This window comes from Erythrolamprus reginae, chromosome Z (assembly GCF_031021105.1).
Source record: "Erythrolamprus reginae isolate rEryReg1 chromosome Z, rEryReg1.hap1, whole genome shotgun sequence".
NCBI classification, from domain to species: domain Eukaryota; kingdom Metazoa; phylum Chordata; class Lepidosauria; order Squamata; family Dipsadidae; genus Erythrolamprus; species Erythrolamprus reginae.
Window position 1 is genome coordinate 132,834,302 of NC_091963.1, and position 15,020 is coordinate 132,849,321.

Here is a 15,020-nt window from a genome sequence, read left to right on the forward strand (position 1 = left end):
GATCATGTGACTGTAGGAAGGCTGCAATGGTCTGAGGACAGATCATAAATTGTTTTTTTTCCCCAGTGCTCTTTTAACATTGGGTAGTTGCTAAACAAACGGTCATAAGTCAAGGACTACCTATATCTCACTTGCATGGACTTGCAAAGGAACCGGACTGAATAATAATCATTAAGCCAAACCACTCTCTCCTTTTAAAAAAACCATGCTATTATTTCTTTACTCCAAATTATTCATGTTCCAAGCTGTATGCATGCTATAACATCACATGAAGGTGAAAATCCTGTATTTTTGAGGAATAATAGACATGTTGGCTTGTTAGACATATAACAACCCAGCACAAATTGACTGAGGTTATTCAGCCATTTGGCTAGAGATTTTCTGCAGTTTATGTTAACATGGAGCAATTCCTAAACTGTAGGATGCAGTAGTTTAATCCATTTTTGGTTTTAGTACTGCAAAATCTCCATTCCCATTTCACTCTGGGGCCAGTCAGAGGTAGCGTTTGCAGGTTCTCCAAACTACTCAAAATTTCCGCTACTGGTTCTCCAGAATCTGTCAGAACCGGCTGGGTTTCACCCCTGGTTAGATGACATTGTTAAACTGTTTTAAAAACCTGTCTAGAAGGGGAATGTTTGGAAGTGGGAGGCTGTGGGAGCCTACTGATATAGGTAGTCATCGACTTACAACAGTTTCTTTAGTGACCATTCAAAGCCACAGCAGCACTGAAAAAAGAGACATGACCATTTTTCATGCTCATGTCCATTGCACCAACTTCATGGTCACGTGATCAGAATACAGATACTTCACAACCAGTTCATTGTTGCACTGTCCCGGGGTCATGTGATCCCCTTTTGCATCCTTCCTGACAAACAAAGTCAATGGGGAAGCCAGATTCACTTAATAACCATGACTCTAATTTAACAACTTTGGGGATTCACTAAAAACAGTGATGGCGAACCTATGGCACAGGTGCCACACAGAGCCATATCTGCTAGCATGCGAGAGGTTGCCCTAGCTTCGTTCTAACGTGCATGTTTGTGCCAGCCAGCTGATTTTTGGCTCGCACAGAGGCTCTGGGAGGGCGTTTTTGGCTTTCAGGAAGTGTTGAGGGGATGGGGAAGGGCGTTTTTACCCTCCCCTTGCTCCAGGGAAGCCTTTGGAGCCTGGGGAGGAAGAAACATGACCCTACTGGGCCCACCAGAAGTTGGGAAACAGGCCTTTTCCGGCCTCCAGAGAGCTTCCGGGAGGTGGGGAAGCTGTTTTCGTCCTCCCGAGGCATTGAATTATGGGCGTGAGCAATCGCGTATGTGCAATAGGACGCACACATTCTCTTTCAGCACCCTGGGAAAAAAATGTTCGCCATCACTGACTTAAAACATGCGGCAAGAAAAGTTGTAAAATGGGGCAAAACTCACTTAACAAATTTCTCACCTAGCGACTCAACCTTTGGGCTCGATTGCGGTAGTTGAGAGCTACCTGTAGTACTTTTCAAAGGGGAAAGAAATAAAGTAGCAAGATATTTAAAACTGTTTCTCAGTTCCTGAGAGTTAACCTGAAAGAATTTTATTTTTTGAAAATTATCTAGGTCTTGAATTACTTAGAATTTTAAACACACTAAAACTGAGCCTCTACCTGGAAAAAAGATAAGAAGCTAAAAAGAGCCATGCTGAATCAGGCCAAAGCCCATTGAGTCCAGCATTCTGTGTCCCACAGTGGCCCACCAATTGTCCATGGGGATCTTGAGCAGAAAGAGAAGGCAAGACCCTCCCTTTCCCCTGACCCCCAACAAATGGTACTCAAGGGAATCCTGCCTGCCTCAACCAACATAGAGGCGGCACATGGACATGTTTCAATAACCACCGATACATGTGATGGTGCTGGTGAGACGGCCATTACTGGGGTCCAGCTGCAAGGCTCATAGGGAAAGAAGTTATATTGAGAGGAAGGGAGGGAAGAGGAGCAAAGGGAGGATGCAGAAAAACCCGGGAAGATGATACTCACGTGGAAGCACTGGGTGGGTTGTGTGATGTTGCCTGGTTAGGCAACGACTGGTTGCCGCTGCTTAGTGTCGAATCTGAGCTGCTGTCGGCTACCACGGAGCTGTAACCTGGCAGGGGAGAGAAAGGCTGAAGGTCTCTCTAGGACAGGGCTCTGGATCTCTCCTCTTGATTCCTTGCTTATCCCTTGCCAGCTTTCCCCCACAACTGGCTGCCCCCTGGATGAGCTGCACTTCAACTGACTGCCCACACACCTGGAGGACAGCAAGGCTGCAGAAGTTTGCTCTCTATTGGTAAAACAATAGCCTACATCAGAGGTGTCAAATTTAATTTCAGTGAGGGCCGCATCAGTTGTATTTGACCTCAGGGGGCTGGGGTGGGTGTGGACAGCTTGATGTCACTCATGTCAGGAATGCCAGTTGGGGCCTGAGTGCTCTGCCAATGAAAATGGGCTCCTGAGCTGTTTTCGGCCAGAACAGCCTCCTGCAACCCTCTGCCAGTGAAAATGGAGCTGCAGAAGGCTGCGTGCGGCCCTCCCTAGCTCCGTTTTTGCCATCAGAGGCACCGTAGGCCGCTCCTTTGCTGTTTCCAAGGAGGCCCCATGGGCCAGATCTAAGAATCTCATGGGCTGGATCCAGTCTCTGGGCCTTGAGTTTGACACCCCTGATAGTCTTCAGCTTTACGAATGGACATTTAATAACCGTTTGAAATTACAACGGACCTCCCCAGAGTAATTTATAACCTGTTTTCAGAGTTACAATGACTATAGAGCCATCTGCGATGGCATTTTCCGAGTCTGGCAGCCAGATCACCCTTTTTGTCAGTTTACAGCATCCCAGTGTCACAGGAAACCCTATCACCTCGAAGTTCGACTACTGCAATGCTCTCTACATGGGGCTACCTTTGAAAAGTGTTCGGAAACTACAAATTGTGCAAAATGCAGCCGCGTGAGCAGTCACAGGCTTGCCCAGACATGTCCATATCTCTCCAACACTCTGCAGACTGCACTGGCTGCCAATTGGTTTCCGGACTCAATTCAAAGTGTTGGTTATCACCTATAAAGCCCTGCATGGCATGGGACCAGAATACCTCTGAGACCGCCTTCTGCTGTATGAATCCCAGCAACCGGTCAGGTCCCACAGAGTCGGCCTCCTCCAGGTCCCATCAACTAGACAATGTCATTTGGTGGCTAGGGGAAGAACTTTCTCTGTGGGGGCCCCGGACCTGTGGAATCAGCTCCCCCTGGAGATTTGTACTGCCCCCACCCTTCTCGCCTTCCGCTAGAGTATAAAAAGATTCACTTATGCTGCCAGGCCTGGTGTCATTAGATCCTTGTCCTCTGGCCAATGAAAGTGTTGAGAGAATGTGGAGTGAATTGAATGGAATGATTGTTCTTATGGTTTTCTGGGAGTTTTTTTAGTCTTTTAAATTAGTTAATTGGATTTATAATATTGTGTACTGTATATTTTATATGTTGTGAACCACCCCGAGTCCTTAGAGGGGGGGGGGGCATAGAATCCAATAAATAAATAAATAATAAATTTACGTTTTTTGCTGGGTTTTGGTGTTTTGTCCTTTTTCCAGTAAATAAACCACCACCCAATGGTGAAAATAGATTAGCTTAATGATGGTGACTGCAGTGCTCATTTGGATGCCTCAACTGGACGCCTCAACTTAAATCTGCAACTGTTCATTCTGGGCTCAATTACAGTTGTAAGTTGAGGGCCACATATACTGAGCTCACCTTGGAAGTAACAGCAAAGATATACAGGTAGTCCTCCTCGACTTACAACAGTTCATTTAGTGACCATCCAGAATGACAATGTCAGTGAAAAAAGTGACTTATGGCCATTTTTCACGCTTACAATTGTGGCCACACAATCAAAATTCAGACTCTTGGCCACTGACTCATACTTACGACACATGCAGCCTCTCGGGGTCATATGGTTCCCCCTTTTGCGACCAGCAAAGTCAACAGGGAGGCCAGATTCACTTAACAACCATGCTACTCACTCAACAAATGCGGTGATTCACTCAACAGCTGTGGCAAGAAAAGTCGTAAAACGAGGCAAAACTCACTTAACAAACGTTTCGCCTTGCAACATAAATTTGGGGCTCCGGTGCAGTTGTAACTCGAGGACTGCCTGCATAATCAAAAGCTCACCCGTGTGATCCCAAATAACGGCAAGGAGTGCCTTTTTGGAGACCGTGTTCCGCAGCATGACCGCGGGATCTCCACGCTAGGAAGAGCAGTCCCCCTGGCCACCCGGGGCCGATCCGCGGCAAACTCACTGGTTGCGCCGTTCTGCTTGTTGGCGTTCTGCTGGGTGCTGGGAGGCCTGGGCTGCGAGGCGTTGCTGCTGGGAGGTGGGGGTGCCACAGCCTGCGCGTAAGGGGTTGGGGTCGTGGCTGCATGCCCTGCCGGAGGGTTAGCTTTGCTGCTTGCATTCCCGCTGCCAGCGACGGCCCCGTTGCTGTTGGAGCCAGGCCCGTTGCCCAGGGAGGACGATGTGCTAGAGCTGCCGCCCATCGGGTAGCTGGGAGGGATGATGGGAGGAGGCTGGTGGTGGTTGTTGTGGAGGCCTTTTGAACCGTTCTTTGCTGGGGACTAAGGCAGAACAAGAGAACGGAACAGGGTTCGTTTTCATTTCTCTACCCCAAGAAATCCCACTTCTCCAATCAGAAGGGAGAGCCTACAGGCCATCCATATCTCAAAAATCAAATACACAACGGAAAAACAAATAAATTAGAGGTAGTCCTCATTTACCGACTGCTTGTTCGGCAACCATTCAACGTTACAGAGGCGAACGGACAAATAGCTTTATGACTAATCCTAGAAACTGTGGCTGTATCCCTATGGTCATTTAACAGAATGACAGATGTTGAAAGGGACCCTGGAGGTCTTCTAGTCCAACTCCCCATACTGGGGGTGATCTATAAGCACAGTCAATTTACGTGTTTTCCAAATTTTTGACGTTTTCTTCTTTTCTTTTTTTGTTTTTTCTTTAATTTTTAAAATTCTTTTATTCTAATAAATACTAGTAAAATAATGAAAAAGAAAATAGATTTAATGTATCGTAATTGTTTTTTGTATTTTGAGGGGGAGGTTCTTGACGACTAGCAGGCATTTACAAGTCGCAGTGTCCCAAAATCAGAATTGCCATGATTTTCACAGTGGGCTTCTGACAATCAAAGCCAATGGGGAAGGCAGCAGGATGTTGCAAATCACAAATACATAGAAACATAGAAGACTGAGGGCAGAAAAAGACCTCATGGTCCATCTAGTCTGCCCTTATACTATTTCCTGTATTTTATCTTACAATGGATATATGTTTATCCCAGGCATGTTTAAATTCAGTTACTGTGGATTTACCAACCACATCTGCTGGAAGTTTGTTCCAAGGATCTACTACTCTTTCAATAAAATAATATTTTTTCATGTTGCTTTTGATCTTTCCCCCAACTAACTTCAGATTGTGTCCCCTTGTTCTTGTGTTCACTTTCCTATTAAAAACACTTCCCTCCTGAACCTTATTTAACCCTTTAATATATTTAAATGTTTCGATCATGTCTCCCCTTTTCCTTCTGTCCTCCAGACTATACAGATTGAGTTCATTAAGTCTTTCCTGATACGTTTTATGCTTAAGACCTTCCACCATTCTTGTAGCCCATCTTTGGACCCGTTCAATTTTGTCAATATCTTTTTGTAGGTGAGGTTTCCAGAACTGAACACAGTATTCCAAATGTGGTCTCACCAGCGCTCTATATAAGGGGATCACAATCTCCCTCTTCCTGCTTGTTATACCTCTAGCTATGCAGCCAAGCATCCTACGTTTAATGACCGTGGGGATTCATATAACAACAAGAGGCAGAATTGCCCTCATAGCCTGGGCCAGGAGCAAGCAAAGTTGGCTCTTCTATGACATGTGGACTTCAACTCCCAGCCAACTTTGCCTAACCCTGGCCTGGGCTATGCTACTTTACAATCACAATGCTAATGACAGAGTTGCCCGTCTCAGCTGTGGTTGGTGAGGACTACTAGAAAAAGACAAAGAAGATTGCAAAGATTTTTTTTCTCCCACAAAGACAAAACCGTAGGGATTTCCAAATTCTACCACCCTTGTTGTTTCTCATAAACAGCCAAATGAACCATTTCAGTCTTATCAGGTACAGAACTACATATTTTTCAAATATGGAATTGATTGAAATGCATTCCCATGTTAATGTTGCCTTGCTGGTAGAAGCAGCTGCAAGAAAGCCCCAGAGAGAAACGGTGCCTCAACGTGCAGTATTTCTGCATGCAGAGATCTGGATGGATTTCTCAAAGCAATTTATCTGGGGTAGTTCGGGAAGTGGCTCAGGTCATTAAAACTAGATTGTATTGTATCAGGAAAAATGAAGCTCTGTTACTTCTAACTAACTAACTAGTCCCAATATTTCTTCCTCCCCTATAGAGTCGTAAATCAAAACTTGACCACTTCCAGCCTCTCCCACCATGCCTTTACAAGACGAAGAACCCCAGGCTTCAAACTCACTTGGCTGACTTCACTGTCTGTTGACCGTCCTCGTTTCTTATCATCTTCAGAGTTCTCCTAAAAAAAGCAAAAAGAAAAGTTGAGAACCTCAGCACAAAGCAGCACCTGTCAAATAGTGGGACATGCCCCCCCAAAGGGGGGGGGCACATGACCCCAAGGAACATGCTTTTTTTTTTTTTTAGCTGCAGGGACGTCTTACCTTACACTTGTACTGTGACCCTCCGTTGCGATCCTCGGCGTTGTCTCCGGCGCGGCTCATTCTAAAATAAAACGCCTCATGAGTTCAATCAACCTTCTCGAACTCGCGAGATGTTTCCTTTTAGAACATGCTGCACTGGATAGAAGGTCGAGGAACGTGACCGAGATACCAGTATAAGTGCCAGATAGGACACGTGTTTCGCGGTGGAGTGCAATTTTACTTACAGTCGCGGCGGAGAGTTTGGAGGGTATGCGAAACATTTATTTCTTCCTGGTTGGAGGGGGGCCGTAACATACAATAATTGAGAAGCACCGGTCCAAGATGAGAAGCGAGATCAGCCCTCCTTTGTATTTGGAGGGGAGACTTTCTAGGCATTTGAGGGGACTAAGTAGACTAGTTAAGCAAGCAGGCAAGCATCTCCCAGAAGGAAGCAATAGCAGAGGACATTTGCAACCTTGCCGTATGAACTGGTGGATCCAGCTAGCGGGCCCCGAGTGCAACTCAAAGGCCTCTAATTAAGCATCACCACGGGAAAAGGTGACCTCATGAAGGCCTCATCATAGTTCATGCCCTGCATGGTTCCTTCCCACGAACCCATGGATGTCCCCTCATCATCTTCACCAAGGATCCTCCTTACCGTTGTGCAGTTTGCAGGGCTGGGTGGAATCGGGGAGCTGGATGTGGTCGAGGTGGGTGTGCTGCTGGACTGGTTGAACATCTCATCTTCCATATGGCTATGGCTGGGTGGGGAAGTGGCTACCAGTGCCTGTGCTGGAAGGCCAAGAGCAAGAGAAGATGTTTTACACATTTGAGCATGATGGTGATATTATTATTATTATTAATAATAATAACAAGAACAACGACGACAGAGTTGGAAGGGACCTTGGAGGTCTTCTAGTCCAACTCCCTGCTTAGGCAGGAAACCCTGCCTTCTTAAAAACTTCCAGTGTTGGAACATTCACAACTTCTGGAAGCAAGCTGTTCCACTGATCAATCGTTCGAACTGTCCGAAAATTTCTGACAGTTAGAAGATGAAGATAGACATTTATGCCATCAGGCAGAAACAGTTAAGACAAACACAGAAAACGTACCTTCATATATTTGATTTCTAGATCGGGGGTTCCCAACCTCTGGTCCCTGGACCAGCAGTGTGCCCTGGTATGGCAGAAACCGGGCCAGGCAAACAATCAAAACCCCTATCTGTGGGATGCTGGCAGCATGTGAAATCCCAGGCCGTGGAAAAACCTCTCTCACAGAACTGGTCCCTTGTGCCCAAAAGGCCACTGTTCTAGATGTTTAAGTGCAAGTGGTTTTTGTAAAATATAACAATCTTTTAGCAGGCTAAAAATGTCTTATGCAAAAGCTTTCACGGGTCACACGTACTCTTACATAGGTAGTCCTCAATATACCACCATTCCTTTAGTGACCATTTAAAGTTACAATGGCATCAAAAAAAGGGACTTATGACCATATTTCACACTTAAACCGCTTGACCCCATGGTCAAAATTCAGATGCTTGGGCGAAAAGTTCATGTTTATGATGGTTGCAGTGTCCAGGGGGTCACGTGATTACCTTTTGTGACCTCCTGATAAGCAAAGTTAACTGGGAAATCAGATTCACCTAACAACAGTTCAGCAAGAAATCACTTGTTTAAGTAATCTCTCTGTTCTGTGAAGAGGCAGAAAAGGAGAAGTGTCAGACACAGGACACTGTACAGAGAACTTTATCTGAAAGAAATGCCAGCATCTTTCCAGCATCTCTCTAAGTATTCATTTAGTGACCATTTTGCTTAACAACTACTGTATTGGCGCAAAAGAGAATCTGTTGGGAACATTGAAAGAGAAAATCGTAAGGGGCTCTAAAGATGCCGAGTTTTACGTGGAGGAAAAAAACCCATGTTGATTTTATTGCAACTACTTCAACTGTAATCTACCCACGGCTGCCCACCCGGAGGTAACACTTACGAATGTCTTCTAAGTCGAGGTCATCATAGAGAAACTCATTCTCCTCAAAATCGGGGTCCTGCGAAGAATCTACGTAATACTCCACATCATCCTTGATTTTGCGGATAGAGTCCACGTTGATGGAGTCGTTGTCCAGCATGCGCAGGATTGTCTCCAGCATCCGGATGTGGTACCGATGCTTCTCAATGTGCCGCTTCAGGCCCTCGATCCGGTCTTGCTTCTGTTTGCCGTGGGAAGGACAGGTCGGATCACACACCGAACCAGCTTTTCTCAACCGTGGCAACCTTTAAAATGCAGGCTGGGAATTCTGGGAGTTGGAAGTCCACGCATCTTTAAAGGTTGCCACAGTTGAGAAGAAGCAATGCACTGGGCCATAAGGTGTGGGAGGGGGCTTGCTGGGTTCTGACTTAGTGAATTCCTAGTCTTTGGGTTGGGGTGTGTGGGCGTGCACGTTTTACAGTGCACCATTTCCTGACCTCCAAATGCCCTCCAAATGTGTTGGTGCCACAAAACTCCTGGAAGGGGGAATCCTGTCTCTCCAATCTTTGGAGAGCACAACGTTAAAAAAAGGCTCTAAAAATGTTACTGACTGCTCAAGCTTTTTTTTTGGGGGGGGGGGGGAGAGAAGACAGATAAAACACGCCTCTGAAATAACTGCCAGTTTCAGATATGCTACGTTCTGAAATGCTAAAGGTCAAACTCGGACTTGAAACTTAGGCTATCCTCTAGCAATGCAATTGACTGCCAATCCACCTTCAGTTCACCTGTCTCCGATATTGGAATGACTCCAAGGAGACCCAGTTTCTAATCCATCCTCAGCCATGGGAGTTCCTTTGAGTATCCTGGGCCATTTACTCTCCCTCTCTTCAGCCCAGCTCACCTCACAGGGCTGTTGTTGTGGGGGGGGGGGGGGGGGAGAATAAGAAGTACCCAGTACACTGCCTTGAGCTCCTGAATGAAAAGAAGGGTCAGATCTAATCAATAAAGGATTTCACAAACCCTCAAATGCCTGGATTTTACACACACTGAGCTCCATTCATTAATCCCCAATGCACTAGGAGGCACAAGCTTCTAAAGAGACATTTCATCAACTCACATCCTTGTCTCCTTTCTTCTTGCGCGTCTGGACGGAGAGTGACTCCACTTCGCTCTCAAACTGATCCACCTGCATGTTCAAGGTGTCTATTGTATTCTGGGAGGAAGGAAGGAAGGAGAGAGGAAGCAGACAGAGAGATCATTATCCAGTCAGACAATGAAACAAGCAAACATACTTACAAAGTTATTTAGCTATGTAGGGAAAAAGGAACTAACTAGGGTAGTATTAAGAACTAATGGGACATATCAATAACTTTGTTAATGAAGCAGATTGCTGCCGATCATCCAATGGGTAAATAATAATAATAATAATATACAGCCTGGGATTTCCAATGGAAAGTCACAGAAATTCTGGGAAATGTGTGAAAGATTGAGAGCATATGGAGTAACACCTTGTGTGCCAGATGCAAGTTTCACCTTCTTCAGATTTGCAACTATACTAACTTCCTGCCTATGGTCTATTTTCTAAAAAGTGTTTTATCAGTATCATTTGCTGGGTAATCTAATACACAATAAATGTCATTTAGCAGACATTTGTACAATAGAAGCGCCTCCGGTGGCTCTCCTTAAAAAGACTGATTTATTTTAAGAGTAACATTTCCTGGGCCACAGTCCATAGATATGATGAAATGCTATCTTGAATGGCAGAGGCTGTTTCCTGATGAAGCTTCTGCAGGACACTGGGGCTGCTCAGAATACCAGTGGCAGATTTCTTATTTTCTGGTCTATTATTTTCTATTTACATGCATGCATGTGTGTGGGGAGGGAGTGCTTTATGTGTTTTCTTCATTTAATTTCCTCCTTATCTCAGTGATTCTCTTTCTCCTTTAAATATTTAATAAAGAAAGCACAGATGGTAACAATTAGGTATTACTAAAAGCAGCTAGCTCCCCAGTTGTTTGTGATGGTTTTGTTAACAAGCTATGTGCATTAAATAGCTTGCCACAATGCCAGAATCTCAGAACTATAAACAACCATTTGGCCAATGGATCTTGCAGCTCTTTCTATCCAGTGTCTTTCCATTATCTATACCCAGAAGGGTCTGATAGGAACACTAACATGCTACTTTTGCCATTATCAGTCCTGGTTGCATATTCATTCCTTCTGACTCTATTTCTATTTTTTCTGCTCCATTAAGTTTGGTAAGCCATTTAGGGTCATGATTGAGTTGCACGATATATAAATAAATGAGTAACTCTGCACATATGTGCACAAAAGCTGTACCCAAATGCTACCTGAGCTTGTTTTTCCTGCATTTGAGGAAGGATTTCCACAGGCTTGTGTTTAACTAGCACTATCATTTGTCTGGAGCACACTAAAACGCCCAACACAAAGCTAAATCCTACAAGACATCCCTTTCACAGTATAATATTTCAACTTTCCCCAATTTCTAAGCCTGAGCAGAAACCAGCCCTTGTTAAAATTGCTTCTTTGCTATTAGAAAACCAGGCCAAGTTGCAATTCAAATCATTACCTTTCCTAATTGAAGAAATTTTTTCTTCTTTTTTAAAAATAAAATGTAAATGTGCCCCCACAATGGATGAACGGCTGCAGAAGTTGATGGGAGTTAGCAGAGATGGACAAACTGACTGCTTTGATTAAGGACAAAAATACAACTACTTTACTTGGAAACAGCTTCTGGACTCTGTGCTCAAGGTGGGTGGGGGGAATGAAAAGCTGACTTTGGGTTTTACTGATTAGATAGGTTTGTTGTTATAGAAATGGCTAGTTTATACTATTATCTAAAAGTAAAAAAATGAGGTTTGATGTTATTATTTTATTCTACTGCAGTGAAGGAAGTCGGAAGTCAATACTTTTTTCTCCCTTTCCCCTATAGTTTTCCCTTTCCTTTCCCCTTCCCTATCTTCTCTACTGTTTTCTTTGTATTTCTGTATCTTACAGTATTAATACATAGGTAAAGAAAACTTTGATTATCAGTGGGTCAAGAGATGGGAGACACACAACTTCTGTTAACAAACTGCCATTTTCCAGTAGCATGGAGCCCCAAACCTATTCCCCAAACTACACTGGTTACTGACAACTGATACGAATTGAGTTGAAGAAACTCTTTCTGGGCTCCCTCCAAGGTCTTTTCCAGCCCTGAGACTCTATGGACAGCTTCAACCTCTGTTCTGCATTCAATGAGTTCAAAGCTACGGCTGCATTCTTCTCATTGCGCAACTGTCTATTTAGCCAACGGTCATCATCACCAGAACTTCTCCCTTATTCGGGCAAGATAATTTCTTTTCAGGTTGTCATGAGACTTTTTTTTGCCACCGAACAACCAAAATATCCACCAGAGTCTCCTTCTTGGAAGATAAAATATTCCGGTTTCGTTCGAGGGGATGAGGGAAAGGGCTTTTTCAAACCTGAAGACCATCAAGCACAGTAAAGTTACAGAGTTTTAGGATGCTCTTCACCCTACCTAGTAGCTTAAATGATTTCTAATATGGACCCTTTGCATTTTCAATCTAAGGTGGGGGAAAACCACTTCTGCTCCCCGCTTTCTCCAGAAGCTGCTTTGCCATCCAATCCAGCCAACATTCCCCAGTTCTCACCGTCAGCCACTGCCCAACTTCCTCTTTCTCCTTCTGGGCTGGGTCTACTTTCTGGGCCAGGCCCAGCCCCTCTTTGGAGTAGGCTTTTGTCTTGGTCTCACGTTCCACTACCTTGAACCGCTCCATTTGCTGGAAAGAGAGATTACAGAGTCTCCGTGAGTTAACGCAAAGCAGGAAACAGTTCCCAGGAGGGAACCCAGCCCCTAGCAGGCATTTTCCAGCATTTGATCTTTTAAAATGCACATCTACACTGCGATAAACTAAAAAGAATAAAATAAATTTAAGTGCTCTGATGAACATAACTTCAATCATCATTTTTGATCTTAAAGAAGGGTGGGAAAACCTCAAAATGTTTACGGTCGAATCATCGGGCTCCCCCATATGTGATATCTCCGCCACTCTTAAGTTTTCAGAAGTTGTGTGCATATACACAACACCACTGTTGGGCAGCAGAATCAATTGATTTATATATTGGACTCCTTGGTGCTCTTTGAGCTTGGCAGATATTTCATTGGCCATCTAGGTAACATCAACACCGTTGTTACCTACAGTACTTGGAAACGGAAACATCTGCAAACAACCAAGCTCAGAGAGCACCAAGGACCCCACAGTTCAAGCCTGACCTACAGATATTTTCTTCTATTGCAACTGACCTCTGGCTCTGCTTCAGAATAAGCAATGTCACCCCAAAGACAGAATGAATGGATCTGCAGAATGAATTCTGGGGTCTGAGGGGATGGTTGTGTCTCATTGCATCTCCCATAAATTCTACACCCTCCCCAAAGGTTAAGCCATCAAGATACTATTAAGCTGTTCTTTCACTTTTCTCTTTTACAACTGAACAGCTTCCTACCCCCACCTCTGCCTCATGGTGACCAGTCTGGTTGCTTGAAAATCACTGAAAAGGTGGGAAGAAATGTTGGGTTGTGGGGGGGAGGGAGGAATACGGGATTAATTGGATGTGGATTTCTGAGGTCTCCCATCAGTTGGAGATATTCCTAACCAGTTTAGGAGAAGCTGAGTGCTGCAAAAAGAGATGCAGCAAGTAGAATGATTGCAGAGCAGATTAAAGCAAGTGGGAGATCTCAGACCATTTAAAATGGCTTTTTATCTGCATCTTAATTTCGCTTTCGGTCTATTTGATTGCCACTCTAGATTAGGTTTGAAAACCATCCTTAATCTGATATCGCTCGGAGGTGATGAAAGTTGGCTCCAAAAAACCCAGAAGGGAATCTTGTCCAGAGATAAATCATACTGCCTATCCTTGAATTCAGAATCTTAGCCCCCTAAAAATAGGGACTCAATATATTTCTTCCTATCCAGAAATCCTGGCTCCTGAACTGTGGTGGTAACTTCCTTAACAAAATTCATAAGGTTGTTTTATCTACAATGCTGAGTTATTCAAATACGCAGACCAACCCAAACTAGTAAATCTCACTGACATGATACTACCCCCATAGTTTTTCCCCAACTGAAAGTATCATGGTTTTGCCATGCCCATCTAGATGCTGTTAATATTGTCATTGTCGTGCCGTCTAATTAAGCAAAATGATGCATCGTATGCAGGGTTGGGCCGCTGGGAATTTGCAGGAGTTTGGGAAAACCTCTAACTAAGATTCTGTGCAGTTCGGAGAACTTCCAAATCCCATTCCTGGCTGTCCCCTCCCTACCACTCCCAAGAGTTCCCACATGGCCTGTTTGGATGCAGGTAAGTGCAGAGTGCACATGGAGGCTCAGGGAGGGTGAAAAACAGCTTACCAGAGGTTCAGCAAAGCCGTAAATGGGGGTGTCCAGAGCCTGGGGAGGCCGATTTTATCCTCCCAGAGGCTCGAGGAAAGCCTCCAGAGCTCAGAAAGGGCTAAAATGCTCTCCCTGGTGGTCCAGGAGGCTGACTAGGCCACACCCACCATGGCAACGCCTACCCAGCAATCAGGCAGAGAACCACTTGCTATAATTTTTGAAATCTACCTCTGATCGCATGGCAACAATTAAGTACCTCAAATGGGCTAATTTATAGAAGGTATCCAAAATCTGGGACCCAGGACTCCTGAAGGAATGAGATTTGGGGAAACTGTAGCTGTTTCAGTGCTACTGGCTGCTGCTGCACTCAAATGGTATGTATATTTTTTAATGTTTCATGACAGTTTCCCAGCCAGTCTGGCAATCCCTTGCTCATTCTCCCACCCAAGAGCAATAGGTAAGGGAGAGGAGAAAGGAAGATTTCTGATGCTCCCCACCAAATTCCCGCAAAGAATTTCAATGAGAAAATTAGCAGGAAGTCAGAGTCACTCCTGCTCCTATTGCTTTTTTGTTGCTCGTAGCCTTCTTTCTGCTTCTCCATTTAAGAAAGGAAATATATCTGAAATGGATCCCCAACAGGACATGGGTTGTCTAATTCAAGTGCTTTTTTAAATTAATATTTTAATATTTAACTGCTTCTACAGGATACTGACACTAATGGCTATATATACATAAGTGAGGCACACAAAGACATTTTCAATCACAAAAGTGAGTAACAATACATTGTTCACAAATACCCAAAGCAGTGTCACATGGAGCCATGTAACATAGAGAGAACCTCGAATTCATGAACAATGCAAGTAGCAATCGAATTTAGACTTATATACCGCTTTACAGTGCTTTACATCTCTCTCTAAGCGGTTTACAG

General features: G+C 44.4%; 1 protein-coding gene across 7 annotated transcripts in view; it reads right to left on the reverse strand.

The window, feature by feature from the left end:
- Positions 1–15,020, reverse strand: part of CNOT3 (CCR4-NOT transcription complex subunit 3) — a 63,976-nt gene that overhangs the window by 28,174 nt on the left and 20,782 nt on the right. For 4 of the 7 annotated variants that reach the window (XM_070727844.1, XM_070727846.1, XM_070727845.1 and 1 more), the window contains exons 7-13: positions 12,353–12,481; positions 9,796–9,891; positions 8,700–8,919; positions 7,372–7,505; positions 6,536–6,592; positions 4,293–4,608; positions 2,005–2,110 (exon numbers count right to left, since the gene is read on the reverse strand). In XM_070727844.1, the coding sequence (XP_070583945.1) occupies positions 2,005–2,110; positions 4,293–4,608; positions 6,536–6,592; positions 7,372–7,505; positions 8,700–8,919; positions 9,796–9,891; positions 12,353–12,481 (1,058 nt within the window). The remainder of the gene's footprint in view (positions 1–2,004; positions 2,111–4,292; positions 4,609–6,535; positions 6,593–7,371; positions 7,506–8,699; positions 8,920–9,795; positions 9,892–12,352; positions 12,482–15,020) is intronic. The other 3 variants (XM_070727849.1, XM_070727851.1, XM_070727850.1) reach the window with 1 other exon arrangement.